Raw genomic sequence first — 18,146 nt, forward strand, 5'->3', positions numbered from 1 at the left:
TTACAGTGCATCCTATGGAAACTGATAGTAAGCATTCCAGATACCCGTTTAGTGTCTCCACCTGCATGCCTGTCAGATACTAATGTCGCAGATTTGACAACGCTATTTATTTCCAAGCTGAGAGAAGTTGTAGCTAGGAGAACTTACCCGTTCTCAACAACAACAAAACTACTGCCTATTTTTTTCCTTTTAAAGATTTTTTTTTTTTGAAAAGCAGAGTTGCAGAGAGAGAGAGAGAGAAGTAAAGATGGAGAGAGAGGGAGAGAGAGATATCTTCCGTCCACTGGTTCATTCCCCAAATGGCTCCAACAGCAAGGTCTGGGCCAGGCTGAAGTCTTGAGCCAGGAGCTTCCTCCGGGTCTCCCCCATGGGTGCAGGGCCTCAAGCACTTGGGCCACCCATTACTGCTTTCCCAGACACATTAGCAGGGAGCTGGATCAGAAGGAGCAGCCAGGACTTGAGCCAGCTTCACTTGCTGCACCACAATGCCTGCCCCAGTGCTGCCTATTTTTACAAGTGCTTTGAACAGAATCATGCATTCAACAAACACAAATGCTGAGGCACCACCATATGTGACAACAAAGTGACACAAACTCTCGGCAGATTATTTTTCTTGTGGCTGTATTAATCTTGGCTATTAATGGTCGGCCCAGGGCCCTTGGAGCTGGTGTTCCCACTGCCTGCCAAACATCTGATAGATGTCTGCATTTCTTACTCTCTCACCTTCAAACATCACCCCCTTACCATCTTGGCAGGAGGCCTGTCTTGACCACTCTATTCCAAACTGACACTACCGTCACTTTCTTAAGTACTTCTTCCCCGTTTTATTTTTCCCCATGGCCCTAGGAGATTTTAGATTTTTACCTTTCTGATGTTGCTATCTCCTCTCACAAAACATGACCTCAGCAAGGAACATTTGTGGTCCCCAAGCTTTAGTTCCTACTGAGAGGAACCAGGTGGCTCCTGGATACACGGCTGGTACCCAGGTCTAAGGCAGAAACTGGATAATGGAGAATATGTCGTCACACCAGAGAGCAAGAAATATTAAGAATCACCAGGGTCGGGTCAAAAGGACTTGGAAGGCAACGTGAACAGGTTCCCACAAGCCAAGGCAGGGATGACTGAAGAGTCAGTAAGAAAAATAGTCAACAGTTCAAAGGTAACAATGATGTTTCCTTTTTCCATAGATTTCATAATGATAATAAAAGCAAACAAAGTGCTGGTCACCAGTGCGACATGCGAGGGAAATAAAGGCTTGCCACGTGAATTAGGAGGGTGACAAACACGAGATGAGGAGTCCTGTGCCTCCAGAGGTACTACTCTGTATTAAGGAGCCTCTAATGAACTGATGAATGACAGCCAACATCACCAGATAAGCAGGTGCAGTGGGTCAAGCCACCACTTGTGACACCAGTATCCCACATCAGAGGACTGGCTGGAGTCTCACCTACTCTACTTCAGATGCAGCTCCCCACTAAAATGCCTGGAAAGGCAACGGAACATAGCTCAAGTGCATGGCTCCCTGCAGACCTGAATAGCATTATTGGTTCCTGGCTCTGGCCAGACCCAGGCCTGGCTATTGTGGCCATTTGGGAAATGAATCAGGGGACAGAAGATCTCTCTGAATCTCTCACTCTGCCTTTCAAACCTATAAATAAATCTTTAAAAAAAAAATACACAGGCAGCATCACATATGTCCCAACACAAATGTGTAATGCCAACCATGCAGTGAAAAACAAAGCCTTGCAAGAAAAATATTCAGCCTGACTGATCAAGACTCAAACCTAACCATCAATTTACAGGAAATAAAAGGGGCCAAGAATCGGGTTACACAGTAACACACGTATGAAAAACTAAGGCAAATGAGGACTTTCATTCAAAAATAAAGTTGTGAGGGAGAAATAAGAGATGGAAGGAAACCTAAAATTGAGAGACTTAGAGACACCAACAGTTCCAATTTATGGTCCTTGAAACCCAGTTGATGTACATAAACTTTAAGTTACAAGCTGATACTTCACTGATAAGCTGAGAAAACAGGGACACTGATCTGGCACTTGATATTATTAACAGATTAATTTTCATGTATGAAGTGGTACCAGTAGCTACAATGGCAGTGGTTACAGGTTTCACAAGTCTCTTACGGAGCTACATATTGAGCTATTTATAGACGACTGACTGTTTGGATTTGTTTAATAACAATGGAGCAGCGGAGGCTGTCAATGCAAAGCCTGGCCATGAAATGCCAACTGTTAAATCGCGGTTGGACCCCACAGCGTATACCGTGGTTGCTATACTGTTCAATTTTACTACTAAAGTTTTGAACATAGAGCTTTCATTAACAGTCTTGGACATGCCATAGGAATTCCAGGGAGCAGTATCTGGAAGTATATAAAAAGCACACTGGAGAAGCCCCAGACGGCTGAACTTACTCCAAGGAACAGTCAGAAGAGGCAGTGGTTTTAGGGTGTGGCAAGTCACACCCTTTGCCTTTCCTTTTTTTTTTTTTTTTTTAAACCAAACAGAAGGCAGAGGCAGCAGCCCAATTGTGAATGCTGTCCCATGTGAAAGTCACAGACAAACAGGAAGCCTCAGGAAGAAGTTCCAAGTGGGGAACAGACTGTGGGGACGGAAGTCAGAGCCAAATACTCTGGCTTGTTTTAAAATAATCCTGTTCCTAAAGAGGTCTTCGAGCTCAGGTAATGAAAGCAATGGATACGCGTAGACGAAAAAAGACACCACCAAAGGCTGACCTCAGGAAGTGAAAAGAATGTGATCACAAATCTGTCACTTGCTTTACTGCCCAGAAATCATGTCGTGGAAAAGGAGCTTCTATCTCAAATGGCTCACGTTTCAGAGATGCGGGTTGCTATTCTCCGGCAGCACCCCGTGCTGTTTTTAGAGGACTGCCTCACCCACCTGGAGACATTACTTAAGTTTCTTCATTCAGCTTTTTCCCTGCACCCTCAACAGTCAATTCTTGCTAGCTGCCCACTTTGATGAATTAGTCTGTGCAACACTATTTTCAAGTTATCTTTAGCAGCCAACACAACCCATAAATCCAAATCATTGTACTGCTTATTAGGATTTCATTTCATGCTCGCGTTCACAAACATTTAAGCTTTCAACCTTTCCTGTTGGGCATTAATCTTGGCATTAATCAAGGGATTAAGTACGCTGAATTTAAACTCAAGGTTAATAGCATGCTCAGCCAATATTAGTTTTACATATTGCCCAGGGAAAACAGAAAGAGGCAAAGACCTTTATTCCTCTTGTTCATGAAATGGAAGGGACAGATTAATGAGGAACACATGAAATTGCTCCTTTTGTTCATTTTTGAAGGACAGATGGACACACACACACACACAGTGCAAACCGGCATTGGAGGCAACAACTTGAACACATTCTAAGACTTCCAAGCAGTCACTGGGCAGTTTGATGACTTCAGAGCAACTACACAGCAGTAGCAACAGAAATGCCTAAAAAGCCTGCCGAAACAAGAATTTGGGGAAGGTGTAGACCCTGCTGGTTTCTAGAACAACCATGTAAAAAGAAAAATTGTGGGAGTCCCCAACGGCTCAGCATCACTCATCAATCTCATAAAAACAGGGGTGAAGAACTTCATTCTCAATTTTGTGAATGCTGATAGCAAGAAAAGAGCCTGCAGACACCGAAGCTAATATACCTGACAATGACATTCAGACTCATTATGTCATAGGCACTTGTCTATTTTTTTCCAACTGAATTAGTTACATGGCTCACAAAAACAGACATGGAGAATGAACTGCCTGATGTTCCAGAAACATCAGGCTGCCTAATGAAGCATCCACTCACTTCCACACTTGGAATGGCTGACACCTGGTTTTTATGAGTGACGGCCTCAGGACAGCTGGTGCTGGTACGTGTGTGTGCGTGCGTGTGTAGGGGGAGAGGGGATCAAAATCACAGAGAATTAGAAAATGAGCGATGGAGACCAGTTCAGTGAAACTAGCTAAATTAGCGCCCTATTTCAAACACATGCGCATTGAATGCAAAATGATCAAAAACTACAAGTCACCGGCCTGAGTTCAGTTTGCCCTCAAGGGGAAGAGCAGGATGGAGGAGCTCAGTGACTTCAGCTGTCTCTACGACTCACGGGGGTGAGAGGCTGAAATGAGGCTGAGGATTTGTGTTTGGCACGCAGTGGGGCTTCCATGACATTCCATTGCTCTGCTGTCTGCAACCAAAGCTTCGCCCTCAACATGAGCATCAGCTTGGGTTTATCTCTGCACCCCAAGCCCTAGGCTGCTGTCAGACTCATCAGTTAGCCAGGGGGAGACTGTAAGGGATAACAACAATGGCTTCACTTGCTGGCATTTAACCCCAAACGATGGCTAGTAAGGGTCAAAGTTTGAAGTTTATAAGGCCATACTTCAGTGGACACTGGCACAGGGAGAAACCATGGGAAAGATAAAATGAAAGCAATGGGGGCTGGTACTGTGGTTCTAGTCCCAGCTGTTCCTCTTCCCATCCAGCTCTCTGCTATGGCCTGGGAAAGCAGTAGAAGATGGCCCAAGTCCTTGGACCCTTGCACCCACGTGGGAGACCTGGAAGAAGCTCCTGGCTCCTGGCTTCTGATTGGTGCAGTTCTAGCTGTTGCGGTCATCTGGGGAGTGAACCAGTGGATGGAAAACCTCGCTCTCTGCCTCTAACTCTCTCTGTAACTCTTTCAAATAAACAAAATAAATATTTTTAAAAAAATGAAAGCAGCTGGCGCCGTGGCTCACTAGGCTAATCCTCCGCCTTGTGGCGACGGCACACTGGGTTCTAGTCCCGGTTGGGGCGCCGGATTCTGTCCCGGTTGCCCCTCTTCCAGGCCAGCTCTCTGCTGTGGCCCGGGAGTGCAGTGGAGGATGGCCCAAGTGCTTGGACCCTGCACCCCATGGGAGACCAGGATAAGTACCTGGCTCCTGCCATCGGCAGTGTGGTGCGCCGGCTGCGGCGGCCATTGGAGGGTGTACCAACTGCAAAAAGGAAGACCTTTCTCTCTGTCTCCCTCTCTCACTGTCCACTCTGCCTGTCAAAAAAAAAAAAAAAAAAAAAAAGCAATGGCTCAGAATGTGGATGCTTTAATTCACCCAGGGACCCACTCTGAGAGGCATTTTCATGTCTTTTAATATTTCTGTTGCAGTGCTGATGTTCAAAATGCAAACAAAAACCAGTTCTCTGGGTAAGGACTACGAGTGGAATGGAGTCACTGGCACAGGTGTGGTTCAAGTTGACAAAGCAGATGAACACGCCCCTCCCAATCATTTTCCCAACTGCAAGAGGCACTTGGCCTCTAATACAGGAAACACACACATTTTAGGGCTCAGAGAAGAGACAAAACAGGGAATGTTTCAAGAGAGCAGAAGACAAAAGAAACAGGCAACCAGGCTAACAAGCAGCTCCAGAAAGCCACAGATACTGCCCAAGATTTAAAAAATACTAGAACAGAACTAATGGGCTTTGGGAGCCTTCTCTCCTTGCAGAAGGGCCAGTAGGAATGCAACCACAACATTGCACCTGGAGGCTTCGGGCCAGGTGCAGGCAGCTCACCGCCAAGTGAAGCGGCACATCGAGCAATGCATGCATGCCTGAGCTGCCTTAGCCACTTCACAACACATACACCATACTGCATGTGGCAACTGCATACAGTTTTTGTCATTTAAGAAAGGAAGAGCCAAGGCAAGCAGTTGATTTTGTACATGACCAATGTCAAGGGACATAAAATTAAACTAGGTAATGCAGGAAGGAGAACCAGGAATGGAATCTCCGTCTACACCAAGGTTCCACGGGTAATGTGTGAAGCTAGGCAGCAGCCCCCAGGGCTCCCCAGGTGAGGCCAACACTAAACCGGGTAAACGTGTCAGTTAGGTGTATTGAGTGCCTTCTCCCTGCCTGGCTCTACTCTGAGTCTGTTACCATAGAAACTCAAGCATCTTCACAACATCCTCATGGCGGGGGCCTTTACAAACAAGCAGCATTTAAAGTATTCCTTTATGAAGGCAGAAGTCACGAGGTTAAGGGACCTTTGGCAAATCGCAGAGCTTGGAAAGCAGCAGGAGGGAAGGCCACGGCAGGCGTGAGGCTGTCTCCCTGCAGCCATGAGCGTGCTGATGAGGTTCCCCGCTAGCTCTCCCGGGCATGGCTGCAGGTTGTCTCACCTCCTGTTCCTGTGTTGCGAGCTTCATCCTCCGTATGGCAACACTGGGAGGTGTAGATCACTGGGGGCTCTGCTCTCAGAAGGAATTGTGGGACCCCAGCTCCTCTGGTTCCCTGTTCTGAGATGCCATCCCTTCCTCCCATAAATACTCCTGCCACTGCCATCAGCCATGAAATGGCCTTTCAGCACCTACAAGTGTGAACTGAATGCATCTCTTTGCTTTAAAAAGTTAGCCTGTCTCAGATATTTCATCACAGTAACAAAAGAAAAATAGGCCAATAGAGGGTATCTATAACGATGCTACAATAAAAGAGATTATTTTTACAAGGTCAAGTTCAAGAGTATTTTCAGATTAAAACTTCGAGAAAGAGGTTCCTATTTCTATCCTAAGGGGAAGGGACTCCACCTCTTCCTGGTCCAATTATCTGCATTCCTGCTTCCTCTCCTATTTTGACAATGATGAGTGGTGAACAGGCAGACAGCTAGATAGCCTGTGAGAGCTGGCGTCCCTGCAGGTCACAAATGTAATGCTATCCCCTCACTTGTCAATCAAAATGCCCTCTTTCCCAAGATGCACCTGCTTAATCTGGGACCTACAGAAGGATGCCATGGAAGTATGGCTATTAAGCGCCAGGTGGAATTTATGGGGGTACTGTAACATTTCCAGGTGGCTTCGCACTAGTAGAGGCACCACTCTTGACCTCATAAAAGATGCCAACACCATGGACCATGGCCGGTGGTACAAGCAGGTGCTCTCTTCCCCTCTCCCCACTTTTGGACAATCCTCTGGCCTCCTCAACCACAGGTATTTCTGAGTGGGGGCAGCCCCCGCTGACACATGAATGTCTATTTTTCTCTCCCACTGTTAAACAGATCTTGTCCCATTTGTATACCTATGTAAATGCACTTAGAATGTGGACCTGGAGTAAAATTAATATGCCCTATCCCACATCCATTGTCTCCTGTAAGATAATGAACGCATAGCATGGTGCTAAGAAAACCAGGCAGGACAAATATTGACAATCAGTGAACACATGTTCAAAAAGCACTCAGCTGAACAAGAAGAAAAACACGATCATGGACATAAGCAGAGAGTGAAACGGGCCAGCAAAGCAGCATCCCACGCTTCAGAACAGTCAGGGCTTCTGAAAGCAAACCTCGGCCCCTGACCACCAGAGCAAGTGGCCCCGCCCCCACACTCCCCTCAATTCCCCTGCCCCAGGCCCTCCTGTTCTCCCCTAAAGCTACCTCTGTCCCAAGATTTCTGTCCCTTTTTCTTGGAGTCTGGACCACATGCCCATGGCTTCCCAGTTCTGGCCCTGGGGGGTGGGGGCACAGAGAAGTAGCAGGAGTGGGCAAGTCGAATCCTCTGCTGTTGTCTTGGCAGTGCAGTCCACCCTACCCCAAAACGCAGACCCTTAGGAAGGCGTCAAATGAGCCCAGCTTGTCAATCATGGGGCACAATAGGACCCTGGCTAAATTCTATCAAATGGGCAGAGGAAGATAGGGTCAGGAAATTAAAGGCAATGAGAAGCCATGTCCTCAGGGCAGGTGAGGTACTGGAAATGGACCTGCCTTTGTGGTGTAGGCTCCCCGTGGCCCCAGCCCTTACTCCCCGGGAGAAGATGAGAAGGCAGGCCACAGGTCACCTGCTCTAGAACTACAAAGATACTCTGATGCGAAATCAGTTTGCTGGCAGCCTCCTAATGAGCAGCATCTTGTGCCCCACTCCTGGTGTGGTGCCCGTGCCCTTCATTTCCAGGAGGCATTTTAACTCCCATCAGGGCTGGGTTTTGCAAGGCAGCCATGGCAGGCTCATGGAAAAACCTTGTCACACACAAGGAGTCCACCACTTAGACATTCCAAGGAGAGGAGCAAGAGAGTGGTAGAGAGAGGGACAGACCCCAGGGACTGCAGGCCACATGCCCTGTGGCAATGCTGGGTTAGTCTCTGTCCCCAAAGGAACCTGTTGCTGTCAGAAAAGAAGATGTGGCTGAATGGCACAAGGAAACCTGTGGGACAAAAGCATTTCATTTAGCCTTAAACATGGAGGCATCCTCCTTTCTGCATGGCATCACCGGAGAGCTACTCTTGGGGCCAAAGGGCAGCAGCAAGAAGGAGAGAGGGAGAGAGACAGACAGACAGGCAATAGGGGACAAATACAAAAGAAATGGCCGCAGAGTGCCCATGGAGACACACCCTCTGAAGGCAGCCAGCACCTGTTTCTCTGGTGCTCCGGCATAGTAGGCTAAGCCTCCACCTGCAGCACTGGCATCCCATATGGGCACTGGTTCCTGTCTCAGCTGCTGTCCCTCTTCAGATTCAGCTCACTGCTATGGCCTGGGAAACCAGCCAGAAATGGCCCAAGTGTTTGGACACTTATGTGGGAGACCCAGATGAAGTTCCTGGCTTCAGCCTGGCCCAGGGCTGGCCATTGTGGTCGTCTAGGGAGTGAACCAGTGGATGGCAGCTCTCTCTCTCTCCCTCTTTCTCCTGTCTCCTCCCCTGCCCCTGGAACTCTTTCAAAATAAACAAATCTTTTTTAAAAAAACTAAATTCAAGGGTACTTGTGAAAATAAAGCCCAGATAAAAGCAAATTTAAAAGAGGTCAAAGTAATTAACTTAGCCAACAGACACATGGAAAATTTCTCAGAATCATGAATTAGCAGGGAAATGTAAACTGAAACCACACTGAGCCAGCACCCCATTCCCACTAGGAAGGCTATTATGGAAAACAGAAAATATCAAGTATTGGTGAGGAGGTGGAGAAACTGGAGCTTATACTTATTGTTGGTGGGAATGTAAAATGTCATGACTGCTATGAAAAACAGAATGGGATTCCTCAACTACTTAAAAACAGAATTACCATAGGATCCAGGAATTCCACTCCTAGGGACACAAAGAGAAGTGGAAGCAGCCGGCACAACAGAGATTGGCACACTCCTGCTCATAGCACCAGGACTGACAACAGCCAAAGGCAGAGGCAACCCAAGGGTACAAGAAGAATGGTTAAGCAGAATGCTACTTCTACCCACAGTTGGATATTAGTAGGCCTGAAAAGGAAGGAAATTCTGACACAGGCTACAATAAACCCTGAGGACACTGTGCTAAGTGAAAAGACCCAGGCACAAGAGGTCAGATACTTATGATCCAACGAGGATGATGGGCCCAGAAGTAATCGAAGTCACAGAGACGGAAGGTAGGAGGTGGCGTCCAGGGGCTGGGGGGAGCCAGGAGTTACGAAAGAGGAGTTAATGACAGAATGGGTGCCGAGTTTTGGTTTTGCAGGATGAAAGGGGTTCTGGAGATGAATGGTAGTGAGGGTTGCACCAGCATGTGAATACTCTTAATACTGCTACACTGAGCACTTCAAAAATGGTTTAGAGGGTACCAGCATGGTGGAGCAAGTTAAGGTACGGCCTGTGACACCAGCTCTCAGCAGCTCCATTTCCAATCTAGCTGCCTGTTGTGGCCTGAGAAAAGCAGAGGAGGATGGATCAAGTGCTTTGACACCCCACCACCCACATGGGAGACCCAGATGAAGCTCCTGGCTTTGGCGTGGCCTTGGCCCAGCACTGGCTGTTGTGACCATCTGGGGAGTGAACCAGCAGATGGAAAATTGGTCCATCTCTCTGCTGCTCTCTGTAACTCTTTCCAATAAATAAATCTTCACAAAAAATGAGTTAGAGATCAATTTCAGGTTATGCACATTATCATAACCAAAACAATTAGGAAAACACAGTAAATAGCTCAGCCTTTTTTTCCCTCCAGGAAGCAGAGAATGAAGACACACCTCCACAAGTCCTCCATAGAGGAGCAACACATAGATGGAAACTTCTCGAAGTCCAGTCTCACCTGCAGAGCAGACTCAACCCCAGGTCTGCCTGCAGCAGCCGCAGGAAGCCACTCACCTCACTGAGGTAAATAAAGAAAGAGCAGGTGGATCCATCCACTCCGTAGTCTGCGTAGCAGGGATCTGAACGCCACATATCTTTCATCCACTGAAACAAGAGCAGACAAGAGCATCTCTGAGCAGCCTAATCCCCGTGCACCTGCATAACATTCTGATGGAGAGGATCAGAGGGGATGGCTCAAGCTGGGGCCTAAAGACAGAGTCGCAGAGTCACCGGGTCACGGACGAGATGACCAAATGCTCAACTGCGGTCGTGATAAGCAACAAGCAGATGCCGGGCCTCAGCAGAGGTGCTTAGGGTAGGTAGAGAGGCCAGGAGAGGCAATGCCTATGGGACTTTTACCAAGATCAAGTGCATGGTGGGTCCTTGCCTCCAAAGGCCCCCTGAGAACTGCCGTCCCAGCAGCACACAGCCTAGAACCCAGACAGCGTGGACAAGGACTTGGGTGCAATGCACATGCGAGCATTTACAGGTGTCCCCATGCAGACGATGTAAATGGGGCTGGGGTTGGTCTCATCAGGTATACTGGGGCTGGGGCTGGGGCTGGGGCTGGGATGGGACACGGGAAGGCAGCTTCAGACAAAGCAGGAGGCTGACTGGCCCAGGCATTTTCAGTCTGATGAACTCTATGGAGCTGGAATCAGCAGCAAAGGGTCGTGATGGTCAGAGCCCAACACGGGTGGCAATGAGGCAGGCCTGAAGTGGCATGCCTCACAGGTTCACGTGCCCATGTGTATCCACCAGGAGGGAGAAAACACCACGGTGCAGGGAAGAAGCACTGCTCTGTTCTCACCTTGATCTTCCCTTCGCAGTGGGGGTAGCCATCCATAGGAGGCAATACACATTTTTCTTGAGCTCCATTAATGATATCTGTGAAAGCAAGCAAAGGATACCATGAAGTGCATACAACGCAAGTTTAACATCTCTGCACACGGAGAAGCAGAAAACAAAACACAGTGGTCTACATCAATAGGCAGCCGTGTTCTGACCCAGGGAACCCTCCAGCTCCACGCAAGATAGGCCGATCTGTAGTGAGGACCAGACCCAAGCACAGCCCCCTACAAGGTGGCCAGAGACCCATCATGTGTATAGTCTGACTTGCCATATTATTTATTTTTTTTTTTTTTTGAGGCAAACAGGGAGGTTTTATTGGCATTACGATGGGCTATCCAGAGCTGGGAGGTGTTGGCTGCCCTCCCCACGGCTTGCTCTGCTCACTACAGGAATTGGGAGCCACACTGTGTCCTGCTCTTGAACAGTCCCACTGAAGAAAACAGGTAGGAGGAAGGTGGGGGTGGGCACCCTGTTGGTGGGCACCCATGTTGAGGCCTGGCCACGTCGGGTCACTAGGAACACTGACAGAGAGGCACATGGGAAGGAAGTGGGTATCCAGAATCAGCACCGGTGCTGGGGGCGGGGTGGAACTCAGGGGGTGGTCCTTGAGCTTGCAATCATTGCTAGTCCAAGCAAGGTCCTCGTGCCAGACAGCAAAGCACCCCTTTTGGAAATTTATAAATGGAAGATGGACAAACCAACCAAGCAGTGAGAAGGAGACAAAGCCACCAGGTCAGGATGCTCTACCAGGGCCGGTTGGGCCACTGGAGGTGGTGCAGGCAAGCCGAGGTCTTGAGCTGACTACATGAAGTCAGGTGCAGCAGCTCAGGAGCCAGCAGGAGAAAGAGGGGCACCCAGTGCTGGGCGCAGAGGAGCAGGGAGCCAGAAGACACATCCCCACCATCCTACACTACTGCCACTCTGGTCCCATTAGGTACAGTTTTCTCGCAAACAGGGTTCTCGCATGTCCACCAAAGTCTGTATTGCTTTCAACATTCCCCTCAATAAACTCCCTTTATATTGGCTAGCTTGAGTGGGTTTCTACTCCTCCTAACTAGAGTCAAAATTAAAGCGAATACATTTTTTTAAAGATTTATTTATTTGAAAGTCAGATTTAGAGAGAGAGAGAGAGAGAGAGAGAGAGGTCTTCCATCCGATGGTTCACTCCCCAGTTGGCTGCAACAGCTGGAGCTGTGCCGATCTGAAGCCAGGAGCTTCCTCTGGGTCTCCCACGTGGGTACAAGGGCCCAAGGACTTGGACCATCTTCTAATGCTTTCCCAGGCCATAGCAGAGAGCTAAGGAGCAGCTGGGACTCGAACCAGTGCCCGTATGGGAAGCAGGCACTGCAGGTGGCGGCTTTACCTGCTTTGCCACAGCACCAGCCCCAAACACATACATTTTTAAAAATAGGTTTCTTTACCTATTTGAAAGGCAGAGGTGAGGGAGATGGCAGGGAGAGGGATAGACTTCTGTCCTCTGGTTCACTCCCCACCAGCTGGGACTAGGTCAGACTGAAGCCAGGAGCCAGGAACTTGCTCTGGGTCTCCCAAGTGGGTGGCAGAGATCCCAGCACTCGGGTCACCATCTGCTGCCTCTCGGGCACATTAGCAGGAAGCTGGATTGGAGCAGGTGCTCCTGCATGGGGAATGGGTATTCCCAGCTGTGGTTTAACCCACTGCATCACAATGCCTGTTGCCCGTCTCTGAATGCTTTTAAAAGCCATGAGGTCTGACGGGACCACAGGTAAACAAGAATGACAGTGTAGCGCATTATGACATCAAGACTGAGCAAGGGAAGGACACTCAGTCCAGTCTCAAAGGTCAAAGAAAGCCTCCTGGATCCAGACACTCAAGCAGAGCCAGGAAGATGAAGTAGGAGAGAGTGAGACACAGGGGTCCTCCGACTGGCACGCAGAAGAGTGAGCTACTGAGAGACCAGAGCCAACAGGGAAGCCAGGGCAGTCACAGTAAGGACCTGAGTGTGTATCTCAAGGATGCACATGAGTAAACAGAGGTTTTAATGAGGGGATGGTTAGGATCCTATTTTTCTATAAAATTATCATTTTTGTAGGAAAACAGAATGGTCCTAAACTTATGTGCTTCTGTTTTTAGATCTTTTCAATTTTCGAGAAATACTTGGAAAATGTCACCATCATTTACTGTGAACAGTTCTCTGCAGACCAATCAGAAACTAGTTCTCAGACTGCAATGTTATTTGGCCGAAGTATTTAGATGATACCTTATAGTTTGTTGTGGCTAAAACTAATGCTAAGGCGGATTTCAGTTTTATCTGTCCCTTGAAAACCAGTTTTCTTGTTAAACTGTAGCAAATTCTTGACTTCTTGATTCAATATTTTTAATGAACCTTTTTTTTGAAATTTACTTTTTATTTATTTGAGAGGAACAGTTACATAGAAAGGAGGAGGAGGGGGAGGAAGAGAGAGGGAGGAAGAGAGAGAGAGAGAGATCTTTTAACCACTGGTTCACTCCCCAGATGGCTGCAACAGCCAGGACTGGGCCAGGCTGAATTGAGGATCATCTTCTGGGTCTCCCATGTGGGTGCAGGAGCCCAAGGACTTGTGCCATCTTTATATATACACATATATGGAGACAGAGAGACAGATTTGAGAGAGAGAGAGAGATTTGAAAGGAAGAGTTACAGAGAGAGAGAGAGAGAGACAGAAAGCAAAGTCTTCCATCTGCTGGTTCACTTGCCAAATGGCTGCAACGGCCAGGCCAAAGCCAGGAGCTCCTTCCAGGTCTCCCACATGGGTGCAAGGGCACAAGTACTTGAGCCATCTTCTGCTGCTTTCCCAGGCACTCTAATTAGAAGGGAACTGGATCAGAAGTGGAGCAGCCAGGTCTTGAACTGGCTCCCATATGGAAAGCCGGCATTGCACCTGCTATGCCACAACACTGACCCTAGCCTTCTACTTCTTAAGGATAACTAGATTATAAAAATCAACACCCACCTTTTCTGGGATCAGTGGCAGTGTTATTTTTGTAGTTAAAATGGGAGTCACTTAGCTTATCAAAGTCTCTGTTTCAGGACCCGTAGGGTGAGAAAGACTGCACCTTCATTTCCTCCCATTCTTATTAACCAAGTTACCATTTGTGAAGAGTCTGGGCCAGCACTCCAGGGCTGACAACCAGAGACCACAGCAGGTGTTGAGAAGTTGTCATTTGCTGTGTAATTCCACACAACTTCCATTCCCTGTCTGCAGGAGCATGGTATTTCAAACGCACAGGCACCTCTGGATAAACGGAGGGTTCCCCTTATCCCACTTGCAAGTGGAGGCCAGCTCCAGAAGACGGACACAGCACCTCAGCAAGGTCAGAGGGCTCGCCCTGGACTCTTACTCCCATCACTGTTGGTAATTCTGACTTTGCTGGGCAACAAGAACAGAGCGAGAAAGCAGCAGCAGAGGCCCTGGGAAAGCGAGCAGAGTCTGCCCAAGCCCAGGTTTGGGATAATCAGCCTAGGAAACTCTTTGAGGGGGAAGCTCCCTTCTTCCCTTCTATAGTTACTATTTCACTTCTGGACTGTTCGGGATGGAAGTTATAGAAGCCAGAGGCTACTGCGTTGGTGATGAGGTGGCTGGGGGTAGGACTGAAGAGGACTCAGGGAGTGGCTCAAGTCTTTGTGTCCCTGCTGCCCAGGTATGGGCATGGGATGGCATCAGCTATCCTGGCTTCAGCCTGCCCCAGCCCCAGCTGCTACAGGCATCTGGGGAGTGACCCAGTGGATCAGTCTCTCTGTCTCACTACCTGTCAAACAAACAAATATGGATTTGGAAAAAAAGACGACTACAAGCAGGCACAGATCCCCCACTGTGTTTGCTCAGAGGCGCCCCCAAATGAGGCCTCCCATTTCTGGGAGGAGGTGCTGAGCTGTTTTCAAGGAGCCCTGCAGGCATTCTATTCTGCCTGGATGCCTTCTTCACCCCCTCTGCCTCCACCTCTCCCTGCCCAGTTAAAGCCCCATCCTTCCCCTTCCCGGAAGACTCAGACCAAGTGCCACCTCCCTCCCCAGCCCTTCCTTTCCTCAGGACCCAGTTAGGATTTCGTGGCGCGTCCCTCTGGGTTTCCGGGCTCCTGCTCACATCTTTGCCACCACAGTGAGCACCTCCACTGTTTCCTTGCTACATGTCCAACTCTGCGTTCAGGGCATGAGGCACCCAAAGGGAGGGCTGTGCCTTCTTGCTGGATCACCATTAATGCAGCGAATGCAGTTTGGCTGAACAATGACAAACACGTTCCTGCCTGCCCTCATGGGCCTGACTCCCAGACTCGGGAAGAACTAGGTTAGGCAGAGGCACCTGCTAGGCCTGGGTTTTTGTTCTTTCTCCTTAGCTTCTCGGGGAATCCAGCAGGGCCTCCTTCGTGACTGCATTCGCCTACAGATCATTTTCTCTGCATTACTGAGTTACCCAGTGATGGATCTGGACAATGGACTTCCTGAGGCTTTGGTTCAATGGCAGTGCAGGTTCTGGTGGGAGAGACATCTCTGACTTGGAGGAACCAGAACTGACGGCCTTCCCAGAAGGCCACTGGGCTGTTCCCCTGACAGCCTGGGTGAGACCCTCCGTGCAGCCCGAGGGCTTTGTTTCCTTCTTGGAGGACTGCCCTCAAGTGTGTTTCTGCCATGACGACAAAAACTCAAACATCTTTTATTAGTGTGTGTTCACAGAAGGCTTTCCCTGCCTGTGGAAGAACTTCTGATCCCAGTTAATTAACAGAAATCCAGTTTACGGTCCAGTTTTATCCCTCCCAGCCCAAATGGCAATCAATGTCTTTTACCCAAAACTGCATCTTTGCACAGATTCTGCAGAACTGTCAACCTGGTATGAACACAAAAGGCAGGTTACGCAGCCATGGAGGTGCTGTTGCCTTATCAGTCACTTGTACCTGTGCCCTGCGGTGCTGGTGCAAGGATACTGGGTTTATCTAAGAGAACACACATTGCTTGCTCCATCCAAAATGTGCAAGACTAAAGAAGAACAGCTAGGGAAGACAATGAGGAGCCTTGCACCGGATGTGTAAAAGCATCAGGCACACAGAGTGGGGCACTGAGTCAGAGGCCCCCTGTTACAGCTGTGCCTATAACTGGGTGGGACAGGCACTGTGGAAGCCAAGGCAGGCGAGGAAGGGAGGAAGAAAGGGAGGGAGGGAGGGAAGATAGAGAGATGGGGGGATGGTCAGGGCAGGAGTCAGTGGTAAAGACATCTCTGACCAAACAGAAGCAGGGGGACAGAGCACAGGAAGCCGAGGCTGAAGGAGGGACAGAGCCTGCTTCCATACGACACGTGCCGCTCTTGGATACTATCACACTCAACCATCCCATCTTGCTAAAGGAAGAGCGTGACCTTGTCTGATAGCATTTGATAAACAGAACCTTTAAAATTCTCAGCACCAACCCCTGGTTGCTGAGAGCCTGCTGCCCACCCTGGGGCCCCAACACAACACTGGGTCCCCCCAAGGGCTCAAGTGAACAGTGCCCTGTAAGACTCTCCCACAGCCATCCCCAGGCACCCTCAGGGCATGGCCCAGGCACAGCAGCGCTTCCCTCAAACAATGGACAGAGTAAGTGCACAGACCCACCGAACGAATGCCAGGTGCAAGTCCCACAGACAAGAGCAAAGTGTCACAGAGAGCCAGGATAAAGCCTGGGCCAGAAACCAGGGAGCATGGCATAGCGGCAGCAGTGAGACAAGAGTCCTTTCTAATGCTCAGAGGGGACAGGGCCCATCCCCTGCTGCAATGGGGGCGTTGACAAAGAGGCTAGCCATTTGGGAGATCTTTAATGAATTAGCATGTTAACTGCCTGATACTTTTACAAATGCAATCCAAGGTCACTGGGTACCAGACAAACTACTTTCAAACACCCCAGCTCGATACACATGCATACATAAAGATACTTATTTATTCATTCACTCAATTATGTATCCATTGGAGAGGCACAGAGCAAAGCCAGAGACTGTGAGTGCTCTCCCACATGCTGGCTCACTCCCCAAAGACCAGCAAGGGCCAGGGCAGGGTGTGGCCAAAGTCAGCAGCCAAGAACTCCACCTGGGTCTCCCACAGGCACAGCAAGGACTCAACCCCTGGACACATCACCTTCTACCTCTCAAGATGCACATTAGCAAGAAGCTCGAATCAGGAGCAGAGCCAGCCCTCAAATTCAGAATCTAGGGATGCAGGCATCTCAAGCATCGTCTTAACTCCTGGGCCGAATGCTTGGCCCTGTTGTATAAGTACCATTAATTCTCAACTACACAGTCATAGAGCACCCCTATCCCACACACCTCGAGTTAATAACTACTCCTCACCACTGTACTCCTCACTACAGTACCAACTGCAAATATAGTTACAAAGAGAGTCTACAAAAAAAGACTAAACAAATAAAAATGAGACTGCAAATCAGGTGGGGGCCTTCACGTTGATTCTACCAATGCTTATGTGGTACCACATGTCTAGGGACCCAGCCTCCTTGCTGCTGGGGGAGGAGGATTAAGTGAGGCAGGGAGTGATTGGGGAAGGGGAGACAGGTGTTGGGGTTGGGGAGTGAGCCAAACGCAGGAGGGGGACATCTTAGAGTGAATTCTGGCTCCAGTATGAAGTCCTGCAGCTCTGTGGCTCACAGCAAAGATGCCAAGCCTTGGAAGCAGCACTTCTTGCTAAGAACTTGTAGAACATAGTACCCTTGACTCTTTCCCCCAGAACTGAACAGGCATCTGTCAAGTTCAGGGTGTCGATTCTCTCACCATCATGATTTTAAAGTGAGATTGCAAAACATGGAGAGAAATAGTAAGAAAGGTGTATTTACCATAACTCTCACAGACTTCAAAAAACATAACCATCTGTCCACCCCTGGAAGTGTTAGGAAACTGTGTGCAACTTCCTCACCCAGCTGCTAAGTGGTGACAGCTAAGACAACCACCTTCTTGGGGCTCCCATCTCCCAGTGATACCTGACAAAGTGGCCTTTCTCCCAGCACACCCGATGTGAACATGCAGCCACGCATGTCAGCTGGCCTCTGCAAAGTGCACCCACACGAGGGCACCACTCCCCCAACCGCTCAGCAACAGCAGGAAACCAACTCCATCCCCGCACTCAGCCTGGAGACCCAGCTCTTGCCAGCATCTCCATCAGCCGGCCTGTGCTGATAGCTTCAGGAGCTAACAGCAGCAAATTGCACAGAAATCAACCACAGCTAA

General features: G+C 49.0%; 1 protein-coding gene across 12 annotated transcripts in view; it reads right to left on the bottom strand.

The window, feature by feature from the left end:
* Positions 1-18,146, bottom strand: part of MGAT5 (alpha-1,6-mannosylglycoprotein 6-beta-N-acetylglucosaminyltransferase) — a 379,218-nt gene that overhangs the window by 147,026 nt on the left and 214,046 nt on the right. For all 12 annotated transcript variants that reach the window (XM_051849614.3, XM_051849612.3, XM_089329303.1 and 9 more), the window contains exons 4-5: positions 10,889-10,965; positions 10,093-10,182 (exon numbers count right to left, since the gene is read on the bottom strand). In XM_051849614.3, the coding sequence (XP_051705574.1) occupies positions 10,093-10,182; positions 10,889-10,965 (167 nt within the window). The remainder of the gene's footprint in view (positions 1-10,092; positions 10,183-10,888; positions 10,966-18,146) is intronic.

This window comes from Oryctolagus cuniculus, chromosome 3 (genome assembly GCF_051225735.1).
Source record: "Oryctolagus cuniculus isolate XC-2025 breed Fujian yellow rabbit chromosome 3, ASM5122573v1, whole genome shotgun sequence".
Lineage (NCBI taxonomy): Eukaryota > Metazoa > Chordata > Mammalia > Lagomorpha > Leporidae > Oryctolagus > Oryctolagus cuniculus.